The sequence below is a fragment of the Rattus norvegicus genome, chromosome 10 (assembly GCF_036323735.1).
Source record: "Rattus norvegicus strain BN/NHsdMcwi chromosome 10, GRCr8, whole genome shotgun sequence".
In the NCBI taxonomy this organism is placed as follows: domain Eukaryota; kingdom Metazoa; phylum Chordata; class Mammalia; order Rodentia; family Muridae; genus Rattus; species Rattus norvegicus.
In genome coordinates, this window is record NC_086028.1 from 94,306,678 (window position 1) to 94,332,909 (window position 26,232).

Below are 26,232 nucleotides of genomic sequence, written 5' to 3' on the forward strand. Positions count from 1 at the left end.
TACATGCAGGCAAAGTATCCATACATATAAAAATAAAATAATAAAAATTAAGACTTTATTTCTTTTTCATTTGTGTGTGTGTGTGTGTGTGTGTGTGTGTGTGTATCTGTTTTTTGCCTGAATATATGTCTATGCACTACATACTTGGGGGAGTGGGGATCAGAAGAAGGCATTGGATCCCCTGGAACCATGTGGGTGCTAGGAAATGAACCCACATCCTCAGGAAGAGCAGCCAATGCTCTCAACCACTGAGCCTCTTCCTGAGGGTTTCTTTTTTTTTTTTTTTTTTTTTTTTTTGGTTCTTTTTTTTCGGAGCTGGGGACCGAACCCAGGGCCTTGCGCTTCCTAGGCAAGCGCTCTACCACTGAGCTAAATCCCCAACCCCTTCCTGAGGGTTTCTAATAGCTACCATTTAGGGATTTTAAAACATCACCTTTGTTATAAATAGTTGTAAGAATATTTTCTCATTTCCATTAAACTAAGACTTCTTTGGAGCGGGGAATATATTGTAGTAAGAATAACACACACATGCATATATATATATAATAAATATTTATGTACATCATAAATATGTCTGCCTCACAGTCATCTTTAGCCATATAGGAGATGAACAGATCCTCTCGTGCTGGCACAGGAGCTCCTACTAACTAAAGACACAGAAAGCTATGGCAAGTGTAAGGCAGGAACCTCACTTCCTTCAGCTCCTCTTTCACAGAGGGACTTTTTGGCCCCTTCCTCTTGTGCCCATCATGGAGTCTCAGACACGGAGCAAAAGTCTATCTCCAAAGTACAAGATTCTCCCTACTTAGAAGCTAAAGAAGTGTCTTCCCTACTGCATAATCGCACGTGCCCCTGCCCAGCTCCCCTTCTGGAACTCTTGCACTGTAGCATTAAGGGTTTCCTGTCTGTCTCAAATAGGGTTTCTGTTGCTGTGAGAAGACACCATGACCAAATCCAACTTGGGGAGAAAAGGCTTGGTTTCATCTCATAGCTCGTAGCTGTTCAGCATTGAGGGAAATCAGGCCAGGAATTCAAGTTAAGTGAGCACACAGAGCTTCATTCCCCGAGTGGCCAGATTCATAATTCTGAAGTAGGTTCTACTGAACTTTCATTAACTTTAAAGTAGCTTATTTTTTAGGATCTTACTGAACTTTTCTTTTATTGAATATTTTTAAATTTACGTTTCAAATGTTATCCTGTTTCCCATTCATAAAGCCCCTATCCGATCCCCCTCCCCCTTCTTCTATGAGGGTGTTCCTTCCACCCACCCCTTCCCACTTCCCCGCCCTGACATTCCCCTACACTGGGGGCAGGAGATCCAGCCTTGGCAGGACCAAGGGCTTCACCTCCCATTGGTGCCCAACAAGGCCATCCTCTGCTACATATGCAGCTGGAGCCATGAGTCTGTCCATGTGTACTCTTTGGATGCTGGTTTAGTCCCTGGGAGCTCTGATTGGTTGGTATTGTTGTTCTTATGGGGTTGCAAACCCCTTTGGCTCCTTCAGTCCTTTCTCTTAACTCCTCCAGTGGGGACCCCATTCTCAGTTCAATGGTTGGCTGAGAGCGTCCGCCTCTGTATTTGTCATGTTCTGGCAGAGCCTCTCAGGAGACAGCTATAGCAGGCTCCTGCCAGCATGCACTTCTTGGCATCAGCAATATTGTCTGGGTTCGATGGCTGTATGTATATGGGCTTTTAATGAAGCCTGCTGAAAATTGACTGCGATCAATGTAAGAATTGTGTTGGTTAACCTCTTTTTCTCCCCTTTCTCTTTGGTACTAGAGAGCAAACCCATGTACTCTAGCATGCTTCAACCACTTAGCTACAACCCCAGCCCTGTGGTCAGTTACCACTCCTTCTTCACAACTGTGACATTTAGGAAAATCTGAACTGGGGAGAAGGTGAGGTCAAACTGAAGCCTGAAGAACACAGCAAGTGTTATGAACTTAGCACTTTTTTGGAGTTCAGCTTTTAGACAAGTGACACTTCATGATAAAACAGTTTACAGTTTATATAAGATACTGCCACAAATCAAAACCTCCTGGATATAGCAGTTTTGAGGAATTTTTAAAATTGCAACCATTACAAAACAAACAGAAAGTAGCAAGACAGTGGCACGTTGCTGTCCTGCCAATGAGAGAGCCCTGCTGTGATGGCCACACCTGCTAGAGTCTGATTAAGGTGCACTTTGAAATGGACAGAGTACAAACGGTTTTGAATCTTTTAAATATAAGTGTCTCTCAAAGGACATGCACCACACTAGAGGGAGAAATGAGTTCTTTTGAACACTTACAAACAGTTACTGAACACCTACTCTGGGCTAGGTTAACATTATTGACTGGTTCTAGAAGATGCACAGAAGAGTCTTCCTCTGAAGGGTGGTGACCTGGAAGAGGCTCTTCTAAGTGAGCTTGCAGTGTGCTCCTGCCGTGGGATATCCCGGTTTTCTTCCTCTCAGGAGCTCCCTCTACCCATCTCTCTATTGCTGTGGACTTTGCCTGCCCTGTGGTCTCTGTTCCCCACTGCTTCCAGCTGTTCATTCTCTCTGCCTGCTGATGTCATCTTTCCTCCTTGAGGGAGTTAATGTGGTCTCAGTCATGTTATCCCCTTAACCTTAGCTCTCACTCACGTCCCCATCCCAAGCCACACCTCTTTGCCCCTCCCACTGACTCCAGCATTACTAGTACTCAGTCTGGTACTTGAGATTTAACTTTGGGGTTGGGGATTTAGCTCAGTAGTAGAGCGCTTGCCTAGGAAGCGCAAGGCCCTGGGTTCGGTCCCCAGCTCTGAAAAAAAAAAAAAAAAAAAAAAAAAAAAAAAGAACCAATCATCAGGAGATTTAACCTTAATTTCTTGCTTCAAATCCCAGGTTTCCAGGGAGGCCTATGTGTGAAGGCTCGGTATCATAACAGTTTGTTTAAGGAAAAAACTAGTCAGTACAGCCACACAACAGCACTGGTCTTCCCCTCATCATGTGACTTTTAAGGAAGGCAGATGGAAGGGCCATCTGCCTTTCTCCCAAAATGACCCCTGCCCGACCCCTAATGGAAAGTAGAATTATAGGTCATAGTATGAATATCAGAGAACAGAACTTTCATTTTTCAATTGGATTTTCTATTGTAATTTACACCTTGAAATGGCTAAACATTAGACCTTCCCTGAAGAGTTTGCTAGGAGAACGTGGGTTGAAAAATAAAACAATCTTTCTAAACCCAAGGTGTATACATGGGCTGGTCCATGGCTCCAGCTGCATATGTAGCAGAGGTTGACCTTATCTGGCATCAGTGGCAGGGGAGGCCTTTGGTCCTGTGGAGGCCAGATGCTCCAGTGCAGGGGATGCTAGAGTGGTGAGGCGGGGTCTTCAGGTGGATAGAGGAGCACCCTCTTAGAGGCAAAGGGAGGCGAGATGGGAGGGGGGTTGCAGAGCGGAAACCAGGAGAGGGGACAACATCTGAGATGTAAATAAATAAAATAACCAATTAAAAATGAGTTAGATATAATCAATAATTATCTTAAAGAAGTATATGACAGTGATGAAGATCAAATTGTTACAAAAAACATAAATTGAATTATGTTTTTATTTTGTATATCATTTTTATTGCTGTTTTGGTTTTTTGAGACAAGAACTCACTATATAACCCTGGCTGACCTAAAACTTTCTAAGGATACCAGGCAGGCCTCATACTCAAAGGTCTGCCTGCCTGTCTCCCTAGTGCTTGGATTAAAGGCCTGTGCCACCATGCCCAGCTATATGCATGTGCCACCATGCCCAGCTATATGAATGTGCCACCATGCCCAGCTATATGCATGTGCCACCATGCCCAGCTATATGCATGTAACAACAATTAAAAAAGAGGTCATGGATTTGAAATAGAAAAAATTGGGGTATACGGAGGGCTTGGAGGGAGGAAATGGGAGGGGGAATGATACAACTATATTACTATAATCTCAAAAGAAATAAAAAGTTTTAAAATTAAAAAAAGAGGGCTGGAGAGATGGCTCAGTGGTTAAGAACACTGACTGCTCTTGCAGAGGTCCTGAGTTCAAATTCCAGCAACCACATGGTGGCTCACAACCATCTGTAATGGATCTAATGCCCTCTTCTGGTGTGTCTGAAGACAGCTACAATGTACTTTTATATAATAAATAAAAATCTTTTTAAAAAAAAGAATCTTGGGTGTCGGAACATGTTACAGAAGACAGAAAGACCAGCAATAGTAAGCCTTCGAGGCCAAGGAGAGCATCACTTGACAGTTTGGCACAGTGCTAGACTAGCAGTCAGACAGAGCCTGTCCAAACTTGTCTTTGGCTGAAAGGATGGGACAGACTTCAGGGACTGATGGGCTGTATCAGATTGTATCAGACACACAGAGGAAAGGGCATCCTCCAGTTCCACCCAGGACAGACAGGGATGGGCCTGTGCTGTCAGAGGGACTCCAGCTCTCAGTACAGGTAACCCCAGCAATGTCGACCCTAAACAGCTACATGGAGCCAGGTAGCATCAGGGTGCTTTTGTCGGGTTGCTTTCTGCTTTACCCTGTGCTCGTGTTATGAATTATATAAACGTTTAGTTCTGCAGAGGATTTCCCAGGTGAAGGATATCAAAGTCGTGGAAAGAAGAGCAGTGAAGTCCAAGTCACTGTGGCAATGAGGTCTCAGGGATGGGTAGAAGGTCCCCAGCTTAGCTTAGAAGGCCGGCTCAGCATGTGTATTGAATGGCTGCTCATAATTAAAAGTAGCCTGAGACAGTCAGAGCAGACAGCACGGTGTTTCCAAGGTGTGAGTTGTAGACAAAGTAAACACAAACTAAAGAGCAAAGAGCGGCATTTCCACTGCTGTTGGTTGGTTTGAACAGGGTGTATCCTTCCCAGTGCACACGGGAGGGCCACAGGCTGGCCCCGCTCTGGAGGGCAAGCAGCTTGCTACTGCACCACCAGGTGACTGCTAGGCTCCCGGGTGATACCACGTCTCTGTGTAGTTTGTTCTTCTAGGTTTTGGATGTTTACGTTTATACTGTGTATACAGACCTTATACTCTGATCTTAATCTGTCTCCATTTTAACCTAATTACATGTGAGAAATTAAAATATACTTGTACTTAAATCTGTTGACCACCCTAAAATGCCACTGCTCTTCTTTAGCCTCTCTGAGATTCCTCTCCAAACCGTATGTTTGTGTGCATTTGTAAGAGGGCTGTGTTTAAAGCTCATAGTCTTGATATGATAACTTGTAGATGTACCAGGGATGGGAATATAAAACTTTCCCTTCTTGGACACTACAAAGGATGCATAGCAGTGACCATCCCTGTGTCAGACACCAGCTCAGGAATTGTCATCTTATCCCCTCACCATTGCTCTCTCTGTAATTCACCAGGCTTCCTTTTGGTTCTCTGGACATTTTCCCAAGCTTGTTCAACCATTAGCCTTCTGGACTTCTGAGTTTAAGTACTGTCAGATCAGATTTAAATCACGTGTTAAGGCTTGGTGGGTCCATCATTGTCTTCAATTTAAGAAGCATTATAGAGGTCACGACATTGCTACAAAGAAGGTGGCATTAATCCTTCCCCTTATAAAAAGGAGCACCATGGTGTGTATTACACCAAAGGAACCAGCCCCACCAGCGTGGAGCCCAGGGCCAGCAGCTCATCCCCCAATCCCAGCTACAGCCTTCCAGGGACAGGGAGTGGAAAACCAGATGTAAACTGTTTTTCAAATCCTCCTCTGACTTAGCATTAAATTTCCCTTGGACCAGATGCCTGTGTTTAAATAATGTCCTGAAGGAGCCAAAGAGAAGAATTAGTCATCATGTTTCATTCATATAGAATCTGAAATAAAGGAGAGAAAAGTACAAAGACTCCAGAGTACCTTGAGCATGCCTTGCCAGACTATCATGATTTAAAAAGAATGTCGCCTCAATTACAAAAGCTGCAAGTACAGTGTGCCTCTCTCTAATTATAAATCGACGGTCCCATTTGTTATTAGTGCTTTTCAGGAAAAACAAAGCAAGCCATTCGAATTTCTTTTGCAAAGCAGTTGGTTTTGTTTTTGGTAGATTGAACACTTCTTTTTTTAAAGTGGCTCTGCCTTAAGCACTCCCATTTGCTACTTTTATTGATTTACATGTTACTCCCTACAGCTAATACTTTGATGGCCTGCATCAGGTAAGACACACAGCAAATAACTGACCCTCCTTTCTTTGCATCAACTTATTTTCTGTGGTGTCCCCTGGGTACTTCCAACAGCTTCCACCAAATGATTGTGATTGGGCCCTGAATGGTACCAGTCATTAAGATCAACAGCAGTACTGGCTTGCCAGACACACAGGCGTCCCACAAGATATGTGTGCACACACTTAAACTAGAGGCTGTGGAGCGTCCCGCAGTAGAGCGGGTCCACCGAGTTTTCTAGTAAAAGTGTGTGCTGCTGTTCTTTACTCACTCTCTGTAGCAAGCACATGACAGGAATGGGGATTGGACCGGAAGACCCCGCATCAGAAGGTTTTAGTGTTTGGAGCCTAGATAAAGGCAGGAGGGTCAACAGGAGGAAAACTAGCTCAGGAGTTCCAAACCGTGGGAGGCATTGAGTGGGAGAGACGAGCATGGAAATGGTGAGGCAGCTGAAAATGTGAACATGGGTTTGGAGATCCAGCATTAGGGTTTAGCTGCCTTACACTGAGAGGTTCTAGTTATCTCACTGAGGGGTTAGTTGGGTCAGCCCATAGGGGGCGAAACCTAGGCTCTTGGCAGGGAACCTTGGCCCCAGTCAATTTATTAGAAATAACTGCTTGAAATTCAAGCCAGTTTAAGCAATGAGACATTTTGACTCGTGTAACTGAGCACTGTTGGCTTCAAGGGAAGCCTAAGGCGATAGTTCAAATTCTATGACCAAGAGCCAGTTTTTCTTCATTTCTTTGCTTTACTGCCTTTTCTTTTCTCTTTCCTCAGCTTCCCTCTCTTCAAGCTATCTGTCTCAAAGCTGCAGGACTATTGCTCTCAGTTCTTGGACCTATTTTCCCAGATTCATATCAGCAGAAGAGAGAAAGTTCCCCTTCTCAAAAGCTCCTATAGATATCCTAGGCTCATAGTTGCCTGCCCTGTGCTCTGACCCTAGCAGGCCCTGAGCAGTGAGTCAGGAGACAGAAGTCCTGTCATAGAACTGATTGACGGCAGCAAGGTAGCATGTGAGTCACGAGACCACAGCATACCCAGTCTGCAATTGTGAGGAGTCCAGTGTTCTCCAGCAGCAGGAGAGAGGCTGCTAATGGCCCCCTTCTTACACAGCTCACTTCAGCAGCTTGGTATGGCTGGGCCTAAAAAAGACAGTGAGGAGCTCAAAGTATGTCTAACCTGTATTGAAGCATTAAGATTGAGAGATGGCGTGGACCAAACTTGTTTGTGTCCCTACTCCACAACACACACACATACACACATACACATACACACACACACACACACACACACACACACACACACACACACACACACACACGCTGCCGCCACCACCAGCAGCAGCAGCAGCAGCAACAGTATAGATTTGGGGCCTTCATGATGAAATTCGAGCCTTTCTAAGAAGATACAGGAGAGGAATCTTGTTGTCTCTGACTTGTGAGGACCCAGGAGGAAGACTTGCAGCCTCTAGAACTGTGAGAAGCAGGTTTATGGTTTGATCTGCTTCCATTTGTAGCATTTTACCACAGCACCCAAAGAAAGTAAAGGTGGAGGGTAGAGGGTTTGTTGCCTAATCCTTTGTCAACTTGACCCAAGCTGGTTATTGGGGAAGAGAAACCTTGGCTTAGAAAATGCCTTCATCAGATGGCCTGTAGGGAACCCTCTGGGACATTTTCTTGACTAATGATCACTAAGGGAGGGCCTGACCGACTGTAGGTGGTGTCACCCCAGGAAGGTTGTCTAAGAAAGCCGGCTGAGCTACAGTAAGTAGCATTCCTCTGTGGCTCCTGCGTTGGAGCCCCTGCCCTGACTTCCTTGTTCCCTGGCGGTTTTATCATCTATGTCACCATCTAGCTCTGTCACTTCATCAAAATATCACCTCAGTTCTGTTCACCAACCCCTTCTCCCCACTGACATCTCTGATCCCTAAACCCTTTGTGTCAGATGAAATGGCGTCTTCTCGGCCTCCTCCAGTACCCAGGAGACTTACTGAATCAGAGCTGTCATCCTCCCACTCCTCGCTCAAAACAGACGGCTCCAACCCATGCATCTGAGCCCTATGCCCACTCTTCAAAGTTCTTCTCATTCCTCACTCACCCTGGGCATCACTGGGCTAGCCTGCACTAGCCACACTCATGGCGCCTTAGTTCACATCTTTTCCTTCACCCAGAATTCACCATCCAAGTGCTACTCCCTTTTGGGGGCACACCTCAAGACTCACTTCTTCCTTTAGATTTTCCAACCAACTCGTGATCCAAAGACGATTTCCTTCACCCAAATTTCCAGTCTATTTACACTTTCCCCAGAACTGGATGTGTAATGTTTGTGGATCCCTTTTGTTTTCTATGCAGAGTCCAGCCTAATTCTCCTCACCCAGTTGTTCAGCATTGATCAAGGAAATGAAGAGGGGTATCCGGTCAAGTATCCAATTGCAGGGGTGTAATGGTGGGGTCTCCCCTGGCAACTCCACCATCCTACCCATTTCTCACCAGACCCAGATAACCATCTCTATCAGTAAACTAGAATGAAATCAATTAAGAAGAGGAATCTATCCCCAGAGTCCCAAGATGTACTCACAGGCCTCCATGTCTGAGAGCAGCCAGCCCACCCCACCTGCTGTATTGCCCACCGACCCTGATCCAACCGCCCTGGCCTTTTTCCTCCTGTGCCTCTTACAGCTCCACATGTGAGCCGCAAACTAGCTCAAGCTATACTCTGTGTAGACTGAATAAGAAACTTCAGAACGCCTAAGGAGTTACAGTTCCTTCAAACGTTTACTTTGCTTTAAGGGGCAGCTAAAGTACAGATTAAACTAAGTTTATAATACAGCAGTTCTTATTTCAAGATCACTGAACATAACAAACATTGCATAAGCCACTTTTGTACTGGGTCTTGGGCTCACTTGTCTTAGTCTTAAAACTCTTCCTATGGCAAAGAGGAAATATAATTTAACTCATCAAAAGAAAGGAGAGAAAAAAAAACAAAAGCAAAACAGGTTTTCTCAAAGCTAAGGTGAAAGAAAGTTAGTATACTATAATACAAAATAAAAAGCTATCCTTAACCACCATCCCTGCATCTTAGAGTTTCTGCTGCCAATGTTGGTTTGAAATGCATATGCAGGATAAAGAGAAAGAATTAATTCACTGTGGAGTCCAAAGTTACCAGTTCCCAAATGACAGCCACACAGGCCAAAAAACATGGAGAGTGACAATATTTAGAACTTTTTCTTCCCCTAGTTTTAAATAGTGAATCTTTCACCATTGAAGTCAAAGAAGAAGCTACCCAGTGAGGCTCCCATGGCCCTTCGCCTCCACTGATCCTCAAGTGCTTTTTGCTTTGTCGATTCTGTAGCCTGAATTCAGACATCATTAAAATTTGTTTCTAGATTTCAGTACAGTTTTTAATATTAAAGAAATGCCTTCAACTGAAAGAACAAAATATGCCTGCTCTTTATTTGACCTTTGTTGGTTTGATGTGTTTTTAAAAGATCTGGGCAACCGTTTTATAAAGAATGCAGAGACATTCCTGAAAGAGCACACAAGTAGACAGGATCATGAAATAAAGATCAGCCAATGAAGCCTCTTGCTCAGTCTAAAGCTGAGAATCTCTCTCCCTGTGCAGTCTCTTAAGGCTGCCCTGGCATTATCAAAGTCAAAAGCAACTGTCTGTTGATGGCTTTCACTTTCATTACTGGCTTCTTGAGGCAGTTTCCACCCTATAGCCCAGGATACCCTAGAACTGACTATGTAGCCTAGGATGGCCTCAAGCTCATGGTCACCCAGACCAAGCCTTCCAAATGCTGGAATTACAGGTACACCTATACTTACATCTTTAAAAGTAAGGTCCTAGTACCTATCATACTCTCATACTTCTGAGTAAATCTAAGTCTAGTAAGCCAAGTTAGTATTCATTACCAGTTGATCTAACTTGGAAAAATACAAACATCGTCCTCTCTTAAAAGAGACTCCCCCTCACCTGCAGCAGGTGATTCAAGAGGCCAGATGCAGGGGGATGTTCTGCTTCATGTGCACTCCAGCTTATAGAAAGTAAAAAATGCCCCTATGCTAGCAAAAACAATCCATATAATTCTTTCAAACTTCAAAGAAATAACGATTTAATCTTATTTACTTCTTAAATACCATTGATCTCCAGTTAAACACAGAACTTCCCCTTAGGGAACTCGCGTTGCTAGTAGAAGAAAGGGGTATGCAAATCAATCATTACAATAGTATGTGACAGTGAAGTAAAAGCAGGGGCTTCAGGGTAAAGAAGACCTAGTTCCAGTTCCCAGCACAGGTACTAAGTGTCTTTGGATGAAGCAGTGCCTTCTCAAGCCTACTGTCTTCACTACAGCTGTCAGTGTACCCTGGGGAGTTTTCAGGAAGGTTCCATGAAGTATAAAGTTTCCATGAGAATGCAACACGTTACCTAGGACTTAGAAAACACATTTCAGTCATCTTCACTGTGACAGTAATAGTTGTGAGATGATCCAAACACCAGGGCATCATAGTAGAGGGTACAGTCTGTGAGCATGGAGAGTTCTCTCGCTACTTGAGAGGTAGAAAGGCATAGAGGACCCAGAAGAATAGATGGAAAGTCTAGAAAAAGTCAAGACTGTGCTGGGAAACGTCATTGCTTGAGCATGAGGCTGGGAAGGTGGGCTCAGGTTATGATGACAGATTTGGATGATGTGGACAGAGGAGGTAGTCTTTAACCTGGAGCTAGAGGAAACCATCATAGTGTTTTTACTTGAGTGTGACAGATCAGATCAACATCTGATAGTGAAAGAAGGGAAAGCACAGTAAGGTTTCTGTTCCTGTCCTGAGGATCAGGACATCAGTCCCTAATCAGAAATCATGGGTTCTTCCACTTCCTCAGACCAAGGAGGCCTGGGTATGAGCGCAGTCCTAGCTATCATCCCCAGCCTGCTTACTCCTGACCCCATCCCCCAAGCAAAGGAAGCCATGGGCATGCCCTGTCCTGCTGCTCCTCACTTCCTCACTCCTCACCTCAGCAGCAGCCTCTCCTATGCCCATCCATCTGGAGGCTCCACTTAGTCTTCCGTGCCCAAAGCAAATGTCACCTCTTGGGAGTTTCCGTTATCCCTCTTACTTCATTATTCCTGATCAGGCCTGTTTCCAGAAGGATAGATAGAACATTTGGAAAACGCTGTGCTCCCAAACTTTTAACTGAAGGCAGATCCTCTTCCCTCTGTTGTACAAAAGTGACTGGCCCATGCCTTTATCAGTGACTGTTTACAATGGTATGTGGAAGTTAGCTGCTGTGAGGTGGTGCAGTTTCTGTTCCATTCAGTGAGGAGGTAAAGGGATTCCTGCACAAAATCCTCATTAATGTTAATTGGAGCTGCCTAAGTAAGTCCGGGTGCATGAGCGAGTCAATGGCTGCCTTTGTATCCTTGTTTTGTATTTTGTATAGGATACCATATGCCTTCTCAAACATAAGAAGATAATTGGTAATTTGAGGGAGAGGTTTAACTTCTTTATAACTGTCAAGAATTTAAATATGCAGAAAAGAAAGAGCAGTCATAGATTGCCTCTTGAAAAATGCCTTTAAATCGGGTCAAAAATCTCTGACTAAATCAGGTATTCTGAATGAAAGTTGACTAGCATTTAGACGGGGAGCTTTTATTTTAAGTTTTGCTTCAAAACAGGAAATACTTTATTTATCAAGATTGATCCCATCTTAAAACCCCTTTATTTCTAGCACCACTGCTCACCAAGGTCTCCTGTGAGTAATGTGCCCCCTAGGTCGCTGTTTCTCCTGTGGTAATGACATTTAAGGCACATGATAGACAATCACCAGGATGTTGTTTGGGTTTTGCTGTTGTGTGTATTTGTTGTTTGCTGTCTTTGGTTTTGTTTTATTTTTTGCCTCTTTGACCTCTCAGCTGCATCTGTGACCTGCCTGCCCCTGTTTATTATGAGACCCCAAGCCATGCACTTCACTGTCCAGACACATATGCCCTCCTTCCTCTGTAGCATTCCTGGCGCCTCTTGCTTCCCTCTCTCCTCCATTCTAAATGTGGATGTCTCCGTGGAGTCCTGTGCTGTCCTTCCTCAGTCAGAGAGCACTTCCATTCTCAACTTCAACTCCCTCTTCTAGCTTGTAGTTGTTAAGTCTCTACTTCTGGCTGTCCCCATGTCCTGCACTCATACTTCCTCATGACCATGTCTCCAGAGCATCACACAAAGGCAAGGCAGCCCCACATATGTCATTTTAACACCGCTCAGGCCAACTTCACCTACTGATCACTCTGTCCTATAGTAGGTGCCATGTGGACACTGGCTGAGGTGTAGACTCTCCTTTCACTGCCTCTTGCTGTTCTCAAAGCCACTGTCAGTTTCTACTCTGTGACCTCAGAGGTGATATCCCGGGCGAGTACCTTTCCTTTTTAGATCACAGTAGCAGCTACCCCTGGAATCCCAGGCTAACCCTCTTGTGAGATGCCTTCACTGTAATTCTAGCTTCATTCTTTCCTCTCCTCTCCTTCCCAGTTAACAGAGGACAGTGTGGGGTTAGGGATCCAGTTTCTCTCCTCTTCTAGCAGTCAGCTACCACTGTGAGCCATTTCCTTGTTGGCTGTAATGATATCTTATTTTTCAGATTTTATGCAAAGATTTAAAAGTATTTTTTACAATTTGTGTGTAAGAGTATATGTCCAGTGTTTCTATAGTATCTGGTATGTATCAAATATTTGTGAACGCAGTTTTCTTTCACTCTCTGAACTTCTTCCTGATTCATTAAATCTAGCCCTGTTGGCATGACCTTTATTGCCCATCACAACTCCAAGGTCCCACTACTTACTCAGCTGTCCGTTTAGCCTCTTGCACATTTACCGTATATCAAGTGTTCTGACCTACTTCAGCGCCCAAGAATCAACGGAATTCCAAGCTCCCCTCAGCCACACTGAACACAAGCTTCAGCCTGCAAGTCTTTCAGGGTCCTTTACTAAAAGTCATTTATGAACTTGAGGAGTCTTCCTCCATCTACTCTCCATTTGCTTTTAGATTTTAGATAATAGAAACTACCTTAACAGGAAGTCTAGTCTTGACCAGCTAGAACTAGCACTCTCTTAAGAAGATCAGACTCTGTAAATAGAAGTAAAAGTCACTATGTCCCTCCTCCAAACTTTATTGTTCTCAAACCTTTTCTGAGCTCTGCTTTATACAATTGAGAGATCATTGACCTCTAGCTCATGGAGACTTGACTCTCCAGGTATACAAGCCCTTCAGTGTCTACCTCCCAGCATGCCCTTCAGTGTCTACCTCCCAGCATGCCCTTCAGTGTCTACCTCCCAGCATGCCCTTCAGTGTCTACCTCCCAGCATGCCCTTCAGTGTCTACCTCCCAGCATGCCCTTCAGTGTCTACCTCCCACCCTCCATGCATCATCCTCATCTCCTCTGCAGATAGAACTCCTGTGCATAGCTGGGGTCTTTAAGACCCAAGTCAGCCTTTCATGGAGAGAGGGACGTGCTCACAGGACACGCCAACCTAGGCGAAGAAGAAACATTGGGAGTGATATTATTAGGAAAAGAAACATGAAAAAATGAGAACAGAAAGAGAAGTCTAGGCAGAAAAGATCTGGCATTTTGTCACAGAAGAAAGAGGCCTGGGTCATCTCCTGTCACCCCTCTGTAGAAAGTCTGATAGTTGTGAAGGCAAGGCTGGGTGGAAGGAAACTGTGGATGAAACCAACTCCGCCTTCCCCTCCTCGAATCTCCAAGATCCCTTTTGATCTCAGCAGCTCTGTAGGCCTGGGTGTTTGCCTCCAACTTTCTCAGCTTTGAAGCTGGCCTACTTATTAATAGCCACTGTGCTGATTAAGAACTGCAATTCCATGATGAAAGAAATACTCTTTGTATTTAGGGAGAGCTTTTGTGATTAATTTACCCTAGACTTTCTGAGGATCCTGTCATTTTCCGATAAAGACCGACTTAGCACCAGCAGTTGTGGGAACAGAGGATTGGTTTCATTCAACAGCAGCCACCATATGCCAGGCACCATGCTAAGCCTTGGGGCTTCAGCCATCAACAAAATTAACACAGCCTCTACCCTGTGCCACTGATAGTTTATATAGTTTAGGGAGTAGCCAGCCACCTTTGTATGAAGAGCCAAGTTGCAAATATTTTCAGGCTTAGGAGCCATAGGGGCCCTGCCGTGATTATTAAATTCTGCCCTGGTCACTCAGAAATAGCCTGTGTTCCAGAAACACTTTATTTACCAAACTGGCAGGTAGCCAACCTGGTCTGCAGAATGAAGTTTTGGTTTGGTTTCAGTTCGAATGGGTTTGTTTGAGTTTTTGATTTTTATGTATTTTTTTTTGTTCTTTTTTTCGGAGCTGGGGACCAAACCTAGGGCCTTGCGCTTGCTAGGCAAGTGCTCTACCACTGAGCTAAATCCCCAACCCTGATTTTTATGTATTTGTTAAGACAGCTCTCTCTCTATAGCCCAGGCTGACCTCGAAGTCTTAGCGATTCTGTCTTAGGATCTTGAGGCTGGAATGACAGGCCTGCACTACCACACTGGTAAACGTGCAACCTGAGATTCACAGACCTTTGGTCTAATGGATGCAACATGTCTGATGCGAGTTAATATTTGCTTGTCTGCATTGTTTTGTTCTAGACTATTCCAATCACAACTGACAAAACCTAGAGTAGCTCAGAAAAACTCCAACTTCGGGAACAGTCTGTTAAAGAGCCCAGGTTCTCGCTCTGGTTCCTGCTCATCTTCCTTGGAGTGCCTTTACTGCAGGTCTCTTTTTCACTCCACTATGGCAAGATAGCAGTGACATTACCAACATCCCCCGGGGGAAAGGCTAGTGGATGAGGTCAGAGAGCCCATGCCTTGTGCCGCTCATCAGTTTGGGTGCCAGGACTTGGATCATGTGCCCAAGCCTTAATCAGTCATTTGTGACATCATGATTGACTTAGGCCCTGTCACACTCTTCTCTCCAACCTTGGGTGGGACAGAGAAGAGAGAGGAAAGATGAATTCCAGTTGCTAGAGGACTGATAAGTGTACAGCAACGTAATGTGTCCCTGTTGCTCACCAGGTGAGACGCTGCCAGCAGCTTCTGGTGCCACATATAGCCATGTGCAAGCACTCAGTGAGGCCCAATTATACAGCTTATATGCAGCTGCCTCAAATTTTAGTATGCATGTATAATCTTTCACAGCCTCAATGTTTATTATGTATTTGAATCTTTGGCTCGTGAGCAGGCTTGGGCAGTTACTAGTCAATTTCTCTTTGAACATCATGCCGCTCTCACATTTTCCTAAGAGGGTTATCATTCTAAGCAGCCTCAACAGGCCTCCATTTTCTTTTTAATGTTAGCGAATCATTTGACTTAGAGCATTTAGAAGTAATCAAAGCACTAGATCCAAATGACTGTTACTTTGAAGCCACCATTCTTTCCATAGCACCAAAACACTGAAAAGGTCACCATTTCCCAAAACTATCCCATGCTACCTTTTAAATATTGAGGTTAGCAGCTGCTTAGCTCTCCAGCCACTGGCTTGCCTGCAGGGTTGGGTGGTGTCTGGCCTAACCAGGAACTACTTCCCTCCCTCCTGCTGGAAACTGGTCCCTCTGCACAGGCAAAGGACTTCCAGCAGCCTGCACACAGGGAGACATCCTTTAAAACAAAGAGCCGAGACTATACTGCAGAAAGAGCTGGGAATGAATATTTAAAGGTTAAGAAAATTATGGTTCTTTTACGTTTCACTTTATATTTGAGATTCGCCATATGCGCTGTGCTGCAAAGGGAGCAAGCACCCTTCCTAAAATGGATCTTCCTTGGCAGTTGCTGTGGCAACACAGCACACCTTAACCCCGATAATGATGACATTTCTTAGAAGGCATTGCATTTTCTCTGCACTGCAGATTTTTTTTTGCATCATCTTTTACACTGTTTCTTTCATTTTTATTCTTCAAACCAGAAAGTCAGACATATAAGTTCTAAATTCTCACTCCTCTAAAGTGCCAATGCAGAAACTTCTTTGCTATACAAAGACAAACCCTCTGTTTATATTATCTCCAATAGCAGGCAGCTAACCTCCCTTCCTGTGCCCTGCTCCTGCCTATTCCTCTGGCTGCCCACCACGGCGCTCACTGTGCCTCCGCCCACCATGGTGCTCACCCATGCCCCTCTCTTTAAAAGCACAGTATATATTGTGAGCCTGAGTCTCCTCCTCTTCTCTTCTCCTCCCACTGTGATCCACACACCAGTCACAGTCCATTTGCTTTACAGCCTTCTGATAAGCCAAGGACAGGTTCACGAGCAAATCAGTCCACAATGACCAAAATCATCAGTTCTTCTCCCTGAACCTCCCTGTGTTTCTAATTGGTGGAAATACAATCCAGAGGTGGAGTTTTAAGTTGACATCCTTCCCTTAAATCTAGTCACATGGCATCAAATAATGGTTTCCCACTTACAGACCCAAGTTGTAGGCAGAGACCTGAGACAATCTGTCCATATGGACTGAATGCCTGCTTACACACATGTGGTGAGCCCTCAGTCCTCAGTGAATTTGCAGATAGGACTTTAGGGAGCTAATTAAATCAGGATGAGGGCCTATGTTATAGAAGAGGAAGAGACCAGAGCTCACTGTCCGATTGTATGTACACAGCAAAGAAAGACATGCATGGACATCACCAAGGATACGCTCTTTATACAGTGGGCCATGCAGCCTCTGATCTCTAACTTCCAGCCCCCACAACTAGCTTTCTTACCATTAACCTAGAAGAGAACCCTCAGGATCCAGAGGGTGGGGGCAGACACAGCGGCAAACTTCCCTGAAGTAAGAAAGAGTCTAGCGCTACAGAAATATCTCAGAGGGTAAATGCACTACCCAAGTTCAATCCCCAGTACTCGCTAAGAAACAGAAGCCTGATGCAGTGGTCCACATCTGTAATCACAGCATGCCTGCTCTGAGATGGGAGACAGAGATAGAGTCACCCACATACAGACAAGGAAGCCTGGCATAGCACAATCTGTCCTCTCTGCCATATGGGGACATGGGGATCAATGCAGATCATCAGACTTGGTGGCAAACATCTTTACCCACTGAGCCATCCCACTAGACCATCTGTATGAGTTACATGTGCCAATTTTACCCTTTTGTCAAATGCTGTATGTCCATCAAGCCCTTTGATTAGGTCAGTTCTGCCTTCTCTTGCTTCTTAATCTATTGTAAGGGAGGTTTATGCCATAATCAACATTGGAAGAAATGTCAGGGGGTAGAAAGGAGAGAGTGGTGTAGCAGCACTCAATGTCTCATGGTTGGCCTAGAGGTTTATCTCATTATTTCACACCAAATCCACTGACATATTTAGCTTTCATTCTAAACCTGTCACAACTTGGAAATGTGTATTTAGGGAGATTTATAAATCTCTTATTTTAGATTAATAAGTACAGTGAGGTATAGATTTTTGTCATGATCAAATCTTTAGTGTGTTAAATTTTTAAAGCAATACGACAGTAAGGGGAGTGACTGAGAAAAGAGCTTTCTCAGTGGTTAGAGCACTGGCTGGTTTTCCAAAAGACCCGAGTTTAGTTCCTAGTACCCACAGGGCAACTCATAGCCATCTTTCCATTTTGGGGGTCTAATGCCTTGTTTGGCCTCCACAAGCCCCAGTCACACACATGATGCACAGATATACATGCAGGCAAAACAATCATGCACATAAAATAAAAATAACCCTTTCTTATATGGATACAGGAAGGGTATCAGTTGTCCATGCCTGTCCCTCCTATGCTAGGAAAGACAGAGGTGTGTAATAAAGGACGCTATTCTAATAGGCTGTGACTTCCTTTTCCTTTGCTGGTACAAGAAATATTTTAGCATTTGAAATGATGTATTAAACTATAGAACAGAGTATATAAAAATAGGTGCCAGGGCTGGGCTTGGTGATGCACGCCTTTAATTCCAGCACTCAGGAGGCAGAGGCAAGCTAGTCTCTGTGAATTAAAGGCCAGCATGGCCTACAGGATGAGCTCCAAGCCAAGAATAAAAGCACATTGTCTAAAGTTTTTCATGATTTTTATTAAAGCAACAAGATTCTGCTTGATATAATGATTTCTTGATTCAGGACTGGGACTTCCAAATGCAGAGTAATAATATTTTTCTGATAGGAAGTCTTGCTCTTAAGTGAGGTCATTTTACATTTTCCAGGGGCTCTTTTTAATTCACTCAAATTCCCTGAAATTATAAGACAAAGTATGAAGAAGTTGCAGTATGCAGAAATACATGGATAATCACTAAAAGTTGAAAAATGTCTGGGATATAAGCAAATAAATAAATATAAATTTATAAGGAAAATCTCACACTGAATTTTAAAAAAGAAAGACATGGGTGGGGAAAAGATTTCAGAAAGAAATAAAGTAGAAGTGAAGCATTTTTATACCCAGCCAAGTTGCCCTTTACATATCGTAGTAAGGAGGCAGACCATAATAGAGATGCACAAAATAAAGCATTTTAGTCCAGTTTTTAAACTAGAACACAAAATTTCAGGTGTTGACAAAAACTATTAGCCTAAGAAATCTCAGCAAATGCTGTCCGAAAGACATGGTTTATAAAGTGTATATTTTGTTTTTCCCCTGGACACACATGTTCATATACATATGCATATACACACACAAATACAAATAACATAATTCTTTAAAAGAAACTTATATTCTAAACTTTTTTCTTTTCCCTTACATCCCTTTTTACCTGAGAGATTTTATGTAACATTAGTTATATAGATATGTAAAATAGATATACAAACATTTACCAATATTAAATCAAAAATAAATTTACTTTAAAACAAGTCTTTGTGTATACATGTAATTTTACCACCTACTAAAGACAAAAGCAATTTTACATACTAATGAAATAGATGTGATTATTTACTTGCATATAAATAGTTCTATCTTTGCTAAATATTTGATACAGCATGATATAGAAAATCCTCTTATGTTTTTCAAAGTATCAATTTTTTTTACTTTATAATAGTCAGTAATGGGAATTCTCACCCTATCAGAAATTGCTGGAAATTCTATTTTAATCCTAAGACAAAATTTGTTAATGATTTTTCATGAAAGTCAACAACTGGACAGTTTTTAAGATCAGACATTCTAACCCAACACAGTTTAAAGTATAGTAAACTGACAGGCCACGTGGCTTAGCAGGTGAAGGCTAGTGGCGGGTACCATGGCAGTTGGCCACCTCAGTTCAGTCTCTAGAATCCAGATAAAGGTGAGAGGAGACAATCGACTCTGCAGAGCTGTCCTCCGACTCTACATATGGACCATGGCCTGCACCCACATTTACACACGAAGAAAGGGTCTGTAGGGTTAGGGAGATGTTTCAGACGTTCAAGATGCCCGGAGTTCAGTTTTCAGATCCCATGTTGTAAGCTCAAAACCATCTGCAACTCCAAGTCCAGGGCCGTCTTCTGGCCTTCATAGGAACCCACGCGCAAGGGTTATTTACTCACACAGACACACTGCACCTTGATAAAAATGCATCTGTAAAATATCTTTTAAAATAATGTTTTTAAAGATACTAATTTAATACATGCTGAGGAATGACAATAGTAAAATACTAAAAGTCTTTGTTTTCTGTAATCAAATCATTATATCTCTGTAAGAGCAGAAGACTATGTGCAGTGCAAACACTGCATATGAAACACTGCATATGACAGCCTTGACTCTGAGCCGTTGTTGTCTCCGACAGTGTTTAGGGATGCTGGTGTGATGTGCAAAGTGTATGTGTTATGTGTCCAGAACCAGGGCTGCAGGGGTCGAGAGATGCAGCACAGGCAAGGGCTGCCCAGAGCACCTTAGAGGGCTTGAGGTAATTTTACTGTTGCCAGATTTTGGTCTGTTTGTGTGTTTGTCTGTGTGTTTGTGTGTTTGTTTGTGTGTTTGTTCGTTTGTGTGTTTGTCTGTGTGTTTGTTTTCCATGATCTCCTCTGAGATCACAGGTTAAAAGCGTTGCTCTAGCACAGCTGCCAGGGGACTTAAGAAGGTGATGGAAATAGTCGCTGTAGCACCTGTCTTCCTTAACTCATTTAGTGGAAGAGGAATTGGACTTGCAGGACGGTCAGTGACTTTAAATTAATCCCAGCAAATCTGTAGGCCTGCCCTGCGCTGCCCACCTGAATTCAGGGGTTGAATGCATTTCCCTGGTGTAACTCCGTTTCCAGTTGTTTGATGGACTGCGGATAGGGTACCCTGCAATTCAGCTCTAGCATTGTTAACTCACACAGAATGCGTAAAGTCAGTGTTAAAGTAACGTTACATCTTAGGCTACAGGGAAAAGGGCTGCAGGAAGCCACTGCTGTTTGTACACGCACATTCGTGTGATACCCAGGCAAGTCCTCCAAAGCTGTCACTTCCACAACTTATCCTTTAGATCTTGAAGGTTAATAGAGCCACCAGTGCCCAGTGATGGGCACACCACCATTCTGTCATGTTGGAGGCTCGGGGACCCAGCTGTGCAGATCCCACAGCGTTGGCATCCTCAGCACCCCGTGAATCCTCCAGTAATCTCAGAGAATGTCAGTCAAACCAAAGGCATGCTATGAGTTGTCCCCAACTACAATTAAGTCCTGTCATCCTGGTGCAGAAAAGGCCTCAGGGTTGGCACAGGGTTGCCCCGTAAGCAGAGATAAAAGAATGGTGTTTTACTTAACAGAATACTGAAAACTGTGCTAACAGGGACTTGCCCTTTTTGAAGATTCATTTGTTTTTATTTTATGTGTGAGTGTTTTGCCTCCATGCTAGGTGTGTGCACCCTGTGTGTGCCTGGTGGAGGCCAGAAGAGGGTGTGAGATGCCCTGTAAGTGGAGCTGTAGAGGCAGTAGTAAGTCTCACATCCGCACTGGGAACTGAATCTTGGTTGGATACAAGAACTTCAAGTGAGCCACCTTAGTGACGAGGGATTTAAAGAGAAAAAGAGTGTCATTCCAGGGTCCATCTGTACCAGAATCACGTGCTCAAGCTGGCGACTTACCAATGTATAAAATCCTTTAGTTCCATGTCATGTTATTAGATACTTTCTGACAATAAATGTAGGAAACTGTTTGGGGTAAATAAATATTTTTCTAAAATGTCTCAAATTCAAAGCAGTCATGTGTGGTGTACAGATGATATTTTTCCATTTTAGATGATGTACATCCGACAAGAATATGAAACAAAGTTCAAAGGCTTGATGCCGGCATCTCTAAGGCAGGAGCTCGAGGACACCATATCCTCCCTGAAGTCGCAGGTAACTCCCAGAGCAGAAGACTGTTCTAAGCTGTAGGTGGGGCCCGCATTCTGGAAAGAGCTTGCCAACAGCCCGATTGTGCCTTGCTACCAGGAATCACTGTGATCCCGTTTCCCCATCCCCAGCATGAGCTGGCTTCTCTCCTGAAACTGGGTCAGGTGTGGCAACTTTGATTCATTCACAGCCCAGTGCCGTTTCACCTTTTCTTCTTGGTTCAGGGTCCAAAATGCCATTCTGTGGTGTACTGCTGGCTCCTTGCTATGCTAAGGTACAGTGGGACAGAAGTGTCACTAATTTAGAAGCATTTTCCTAATGTTTTATATGGTTTTCAAAGGTATATGCTTAAGGCCAAGGCAAAATAACACGAAAATATTCAAACAATTAAATTTAATGATCCTTACTGAAGTACGTGGTTCTTAAAATGTAAGTTGAGAAATGAACACTTGGGAACTGAAGCAAGAGGATTCCAAATTCAGGGCCAGCCTGGACTACATAAGGAAAATCCTTTCTCAAAACAAAAGAACAAAGAACCCAACATACTTCTGTACTGAGTGTTGTTTAAAAGACTGTTTGCTTTTGTTTTTGGTGATGGGGAGGGGCTTTGGGGGGTGGGTTTACCCTGTAGCACTGGCTGGCCTAGAACTCATCCTGTAGACCAGCCTGGCCTGGAACTTCAGCACTGAGATTAAAGGTGTGCCCCACCATGTAGTGAGTATTTTAGGTATTTTTGTATGTTGGCGGGTGTTTGTTGTTTTGGGAGTGATTTTTTTGTTTGTTCATTTGTTTATAAAATGTCTCTATATAGCTCTTATTATTCTGGGATTTGCTGTGTTGACCAGGCCAGCCTCAAACTCACAGAAATCTGTCTGCCTCTGCCTTCCTAGTGCTGGGATTAAAGGTGTGTACAACCACATCTGAATACCTATGAGTTTACAGTTCCTACGGGAGGAATCTTTCGTAGTCCCATTTCCAACACACTGGGAAACTCAAGATATACAAATTCATGTCACCACCTGGGAAGGGTTTCTGCACTCTGAATGCTAAGGACTGTACCTGGTACATAGCAACTGCTCATTAGATAATAAAACAACCAGTGTAGCTTGGTAATACTCACATTGAGTGTTTATAATATGTAAAACTGTATGGAGCCAAGCACCATGGGGCACACCTTGAATCCCAGCAGTAGGAAGACGGGCAGCTGGATCTCCGTGAGTTCAAGGCTAGATTGGTCTACATAGCAAGTATCTGGCCAGCCATGGCTACCTAATACGGGGAGGGCAGAGAGAGAAAAACAGTATGAAATTTGTTTGGGGGCAGACTGACCTAAAATTTACGAGGAAACATAGGCTGGTTCCAGCTCCTGTCAGCCCTGCTTCAGCCTCCCAGGCTTGCGCCATCATGCCAACCTGAAGCAAATTTGAGGTGATTCTTCTCTAGCTCCCTCAGTGAGCTGGCTGCAGTGAAAAGCCCTTTCCCCCAGTCCTTCAGAGGCTGTTCCTAGACTCTGCTGCTTGCCTCTGCATGTGAAAACAAAGGATGGGGCAGAACACAGTGTAAGGGCAGTACTGAATGTGGCTTCACTGGAGAGTGCCCATGGGGTCAGCTGGGAGAGCCTGACACCCTCAGAGGAGGGAGATTCTATTCTGTTGGTGTGGGGGAGGGGAGAAATCCAATACCCACCTGCATAGCTTCTGTTATCGTTCATATCATTTCACTGTAATAAAAGCTGCTTCAACCTCCTGAAACTGGATGTTGACCCAGAGAGAGAGAGTGCTGCCAGCTGCATGAGGGCCTCAGAGTTGGCAGCTGCACGGAGGAGTCGCAGGCCTTAGAGTGAGCAGATTTAGTTTGAAAGCACAGGTGCCTGTGTTTTTGAAAATTGTTGGAATTCCAATCGATTGCAATGCAGGGTGGGGGAAGGAAGTTAAAGCAGTATGATCCTTGCATCTGTCAAAATTATCAATTGTCCTATGGCTCGTGTGAGCACTCGGATGACATGAGGAGCCGGTCAGTCGCCATCCTAGGCGAGCAAACCCAGGGACCACTGTGATACACACCACTGAGCAGGCTGTGCCTTCTTCTCTTTCCAGCTCGCTTTTGGGTCTTCCAGCTGTACTCTTGCATAACTATGCCTCAAAACCAGCCGTTGCCATGGTTTCCACTCAGACCAAAGAACCAAGAGTAAACAGTTCTGAGCAGATCAAATGCCACTGACTCTTGATTACATTGAGCCATAGTTAAGCTGTCCCCAAACTGTTTTTATGTGGTTGGATAAGGTGTTTGGAATTGATGCCTGATATATAGGTGTCATTGATCCCATAGACATTTATACTGCAAAGTATCACATGTACTATAAAGACCTCATTGAAGAAATCATGCCAGGGCAATAGCTTCTGTCCTCCAGCCCTGCACTCCACGGTGATACCTACTGTGAAGCCTGTACTGGGCATTTGCTGAGAGGCACAGCTCATCACTCCTAACCCTGGGAAGCAACTGTCCTGAAGCCCACTTCACAGATGACACAGCAAGAGCTGAGTAACCTTCCTAGGGCCTTAGAGGCCAAGCCAGGGATGGAAGTGGAGTTGGCCTAACTCCAGAAAAAGCTCAGACTTTTTCCACTCCCAAACTCTGTCTAACCTCAGGGAATCCCCAGGATGGATTTGAGGTTTCCAGAAAGCAGTAATTTTCTTTTCACTCACTCATTCGCTCATTAAACAGCCAGTGCATACCAGCTACATGCCCAGCCCTGTAAAAGAAGCTGGGGACTGGAGATAGGCAGTCGTCCCTCTCCTGAAAAGATCACAGGGTTTGGGAACAGCCATGGAAGCATAACCACAAGGCAGTGTGAGAAAGTCTAGAACATCAGGTGCAGAGGATAGGCCTCTGGCTTGGGACTCAGCAGGGCCAATGTGAGCAGTTGGGAAGCAATGGGAGGGCTGACTTGTGAGGCAGCAGCGGGGGGCCAAGGGACTTTTAGTAGATGTTCCAAAGTGAGAAATGGCCCAGGCCAAAGGGTGACAGAAGGTGGCACTGGTAGGAAGGTCACGAGGAGGGAGGCAGGCACAGAGACAGAATGGCAGCCAATCAAGATGGCCGCTAGGACACAGCTTATAGTTGGTTCTGTAGCCTTGGGTGGATTTCCAGTGGGGACAGAAAGTAACCAGATACAGGAAAATGCATCCTTAATATTCACTTCCTCCGAGTGTTATCCAGGAGATTGTCTAAGTAAAATCCTAGCATAGTGTGTGTGTAGTGTTGACATCTGCACTTCCCTTCTCTCATATAAGATGTCTTTCTAGGTCAACTTTCTGCAAAAGAGGGCATCTATCCTTCAAGAAGAACTGACCACCTACCAGAGCAGAAGGTAGGGGCTGTGACGAAACGCCTTCTGGTTAATTTGTGCTATATACCCCTGGAGCCCTGTACCTTGACCTGCTAGACTTCACTGAAATGTCTAGACACAAGATAAGTCTTGAAAGGAAGACATTTTTAATGAACAGCTTGTCTTTCAGAAGTCACCCACCTCTTTAATCACAGGGCTTAGATTCATCAGACCAAGATTCGGGAATTTCAGGGTGTGGCAAGTAGGTAGGGACCTCACCTGGGCAGTCAGGCAAGGTGTAGTCTTGAAGCCCAAGTGTGGACTGAAGGAGACATCATCTTCCTTTAAGACTGGCATGACGCAATTCTCTGTGATGGCTCACATCTTCAAAGTCCCATATCCCCAGGGGGTTGGCACTGTTCTCCTGACCAGAATAAGGCAATGGCTTTGTGGTGTTAGACATTCACAGAGATGGAGTGTCCCAGAGTCCAGAGCTGTGAGATGCAGGAGACCTTCCTAAAGGTTCCCAGTGATATCACCGACCAAGGTGATGTCTGCTGATGGTCCAGTTCAGTCAGAACTTTGCTTTTAAGTGCAGTCACAGACGAAGCTGCTCACTTGGCATCACAATAAAAGGAATGAGCTTGTGAATCATTTACTTTTCAAAAGATTCTGTGTGCCCAATGATGATAAGATCAGTTGCTTATAGGCATAGGTGATGAAATTTTGAGAGCAAATACCCTTTTGAACCTCCAACTCCTTCAGAATTGTAACACGTTTTACAGTTGACTGAAAACCCTAACTCGGAGTTCTGATTTCCAGGTAACTGAGTGGTACAGGGTGATATATGAAAGTCATCGGGGCTGCACTGAGGACGTCATCCAGCAGGTTTGAAGATTTGGATATTGTAAACTGTGAGATCAGTGGCTTTTTTTTAATGCTTAAGTATAATTAAGATCATAAAAACATGCATCATCCAGACACTGGGTTGGCTTTATTTGTGTCTACCTAAGTTATGTCTGACCATCTCCTTCCTGACTCCCATGTTTGTACTGGAGTACATGCTGACAACTGCTTATGTTGGAGGAGTTGTCTGCTTGTGGTATGCCTTGGTGATGCTTTGCAAGGGTCTTACAAGTTGTGAATGATAAGAATCACGATTGTAGTATCATATCAAAATGCTTAACTTGTTCATGTTATCCCCATGTTCATTGTTCATATATTAAAATGTCATTTTTATACTACTCCGTTTTCTTTCTACATTTTATCTCACCTCATCTGCTAAGTATGGCATATACATGGTATTTTCCCCCTAACAAATACTGATTACCTCAATTTTTGCTTTGGAGGAAAATACCTCATACCATGTCAAACATCAGTTCATAATTTCAGCATGAAACGGTTGTCCAGCATCAGATGACTGTGTCATACTTGTGTGCGTCTCCAGTCTGGCCCTGGGGCTGCAGAAGTGT

General features: G+C 44.1%; 1 protein-coding gene and 1 long non-coding RNA gene across 10 annotated transcripts in view; one reads left to right on the forward strand and one right to left on the reverse strand.

The window, feature by feature from the left end:
- Positions 1-26,002, forward strand: part of Cep112 (centrosomal protein 112) — a 467,050-nt gene extending 441,048 nt beyond the window's left edge. For 6 of the 9 annotated variants that reach the window (XM_063268762.1, XM_039085650.2, XM_039085646.2 and 3 more), the window contains 3 exons: positions 21,337-21,438; positions 24,738-24,802; positions 25,583-25,741. In XM_063268762.1, the coding sequence (XP_063124832.1) occupies positions 21,337-21,438; positions 24,738-24,802; positions 25,583-25,586 (171 nt within the window). In that variant the 3' untranslated portion in view covers positions 25,587-25,741. Of the gene's footprint in view, positions 1-21,336; positions 21,439-24,737; positions 24,807-25,582 lie in introns of those variants that run through there. The other 3 variants (XM_039085647.2, XM_039085648.2, NM_001105849.1) reach the window with 2 other exon arrangements.
- Positions 18,209-24,892, reverse strand: LOC120095198 (uncharacterized). The gene is made up of 3 exons (XR_005490491.2): positions 22,845-24,892; positions 22,553-22,701; positions 18,209-18,384 (listed from the first exon to the last, which is right to left on the reverse strand). It is a non-coding gene; the product is annotated as an uncharacterized LOC120095198 (long non-coding RNA).
- Positions 26,003-26,232: the final 230 nt, after the last annotated feature.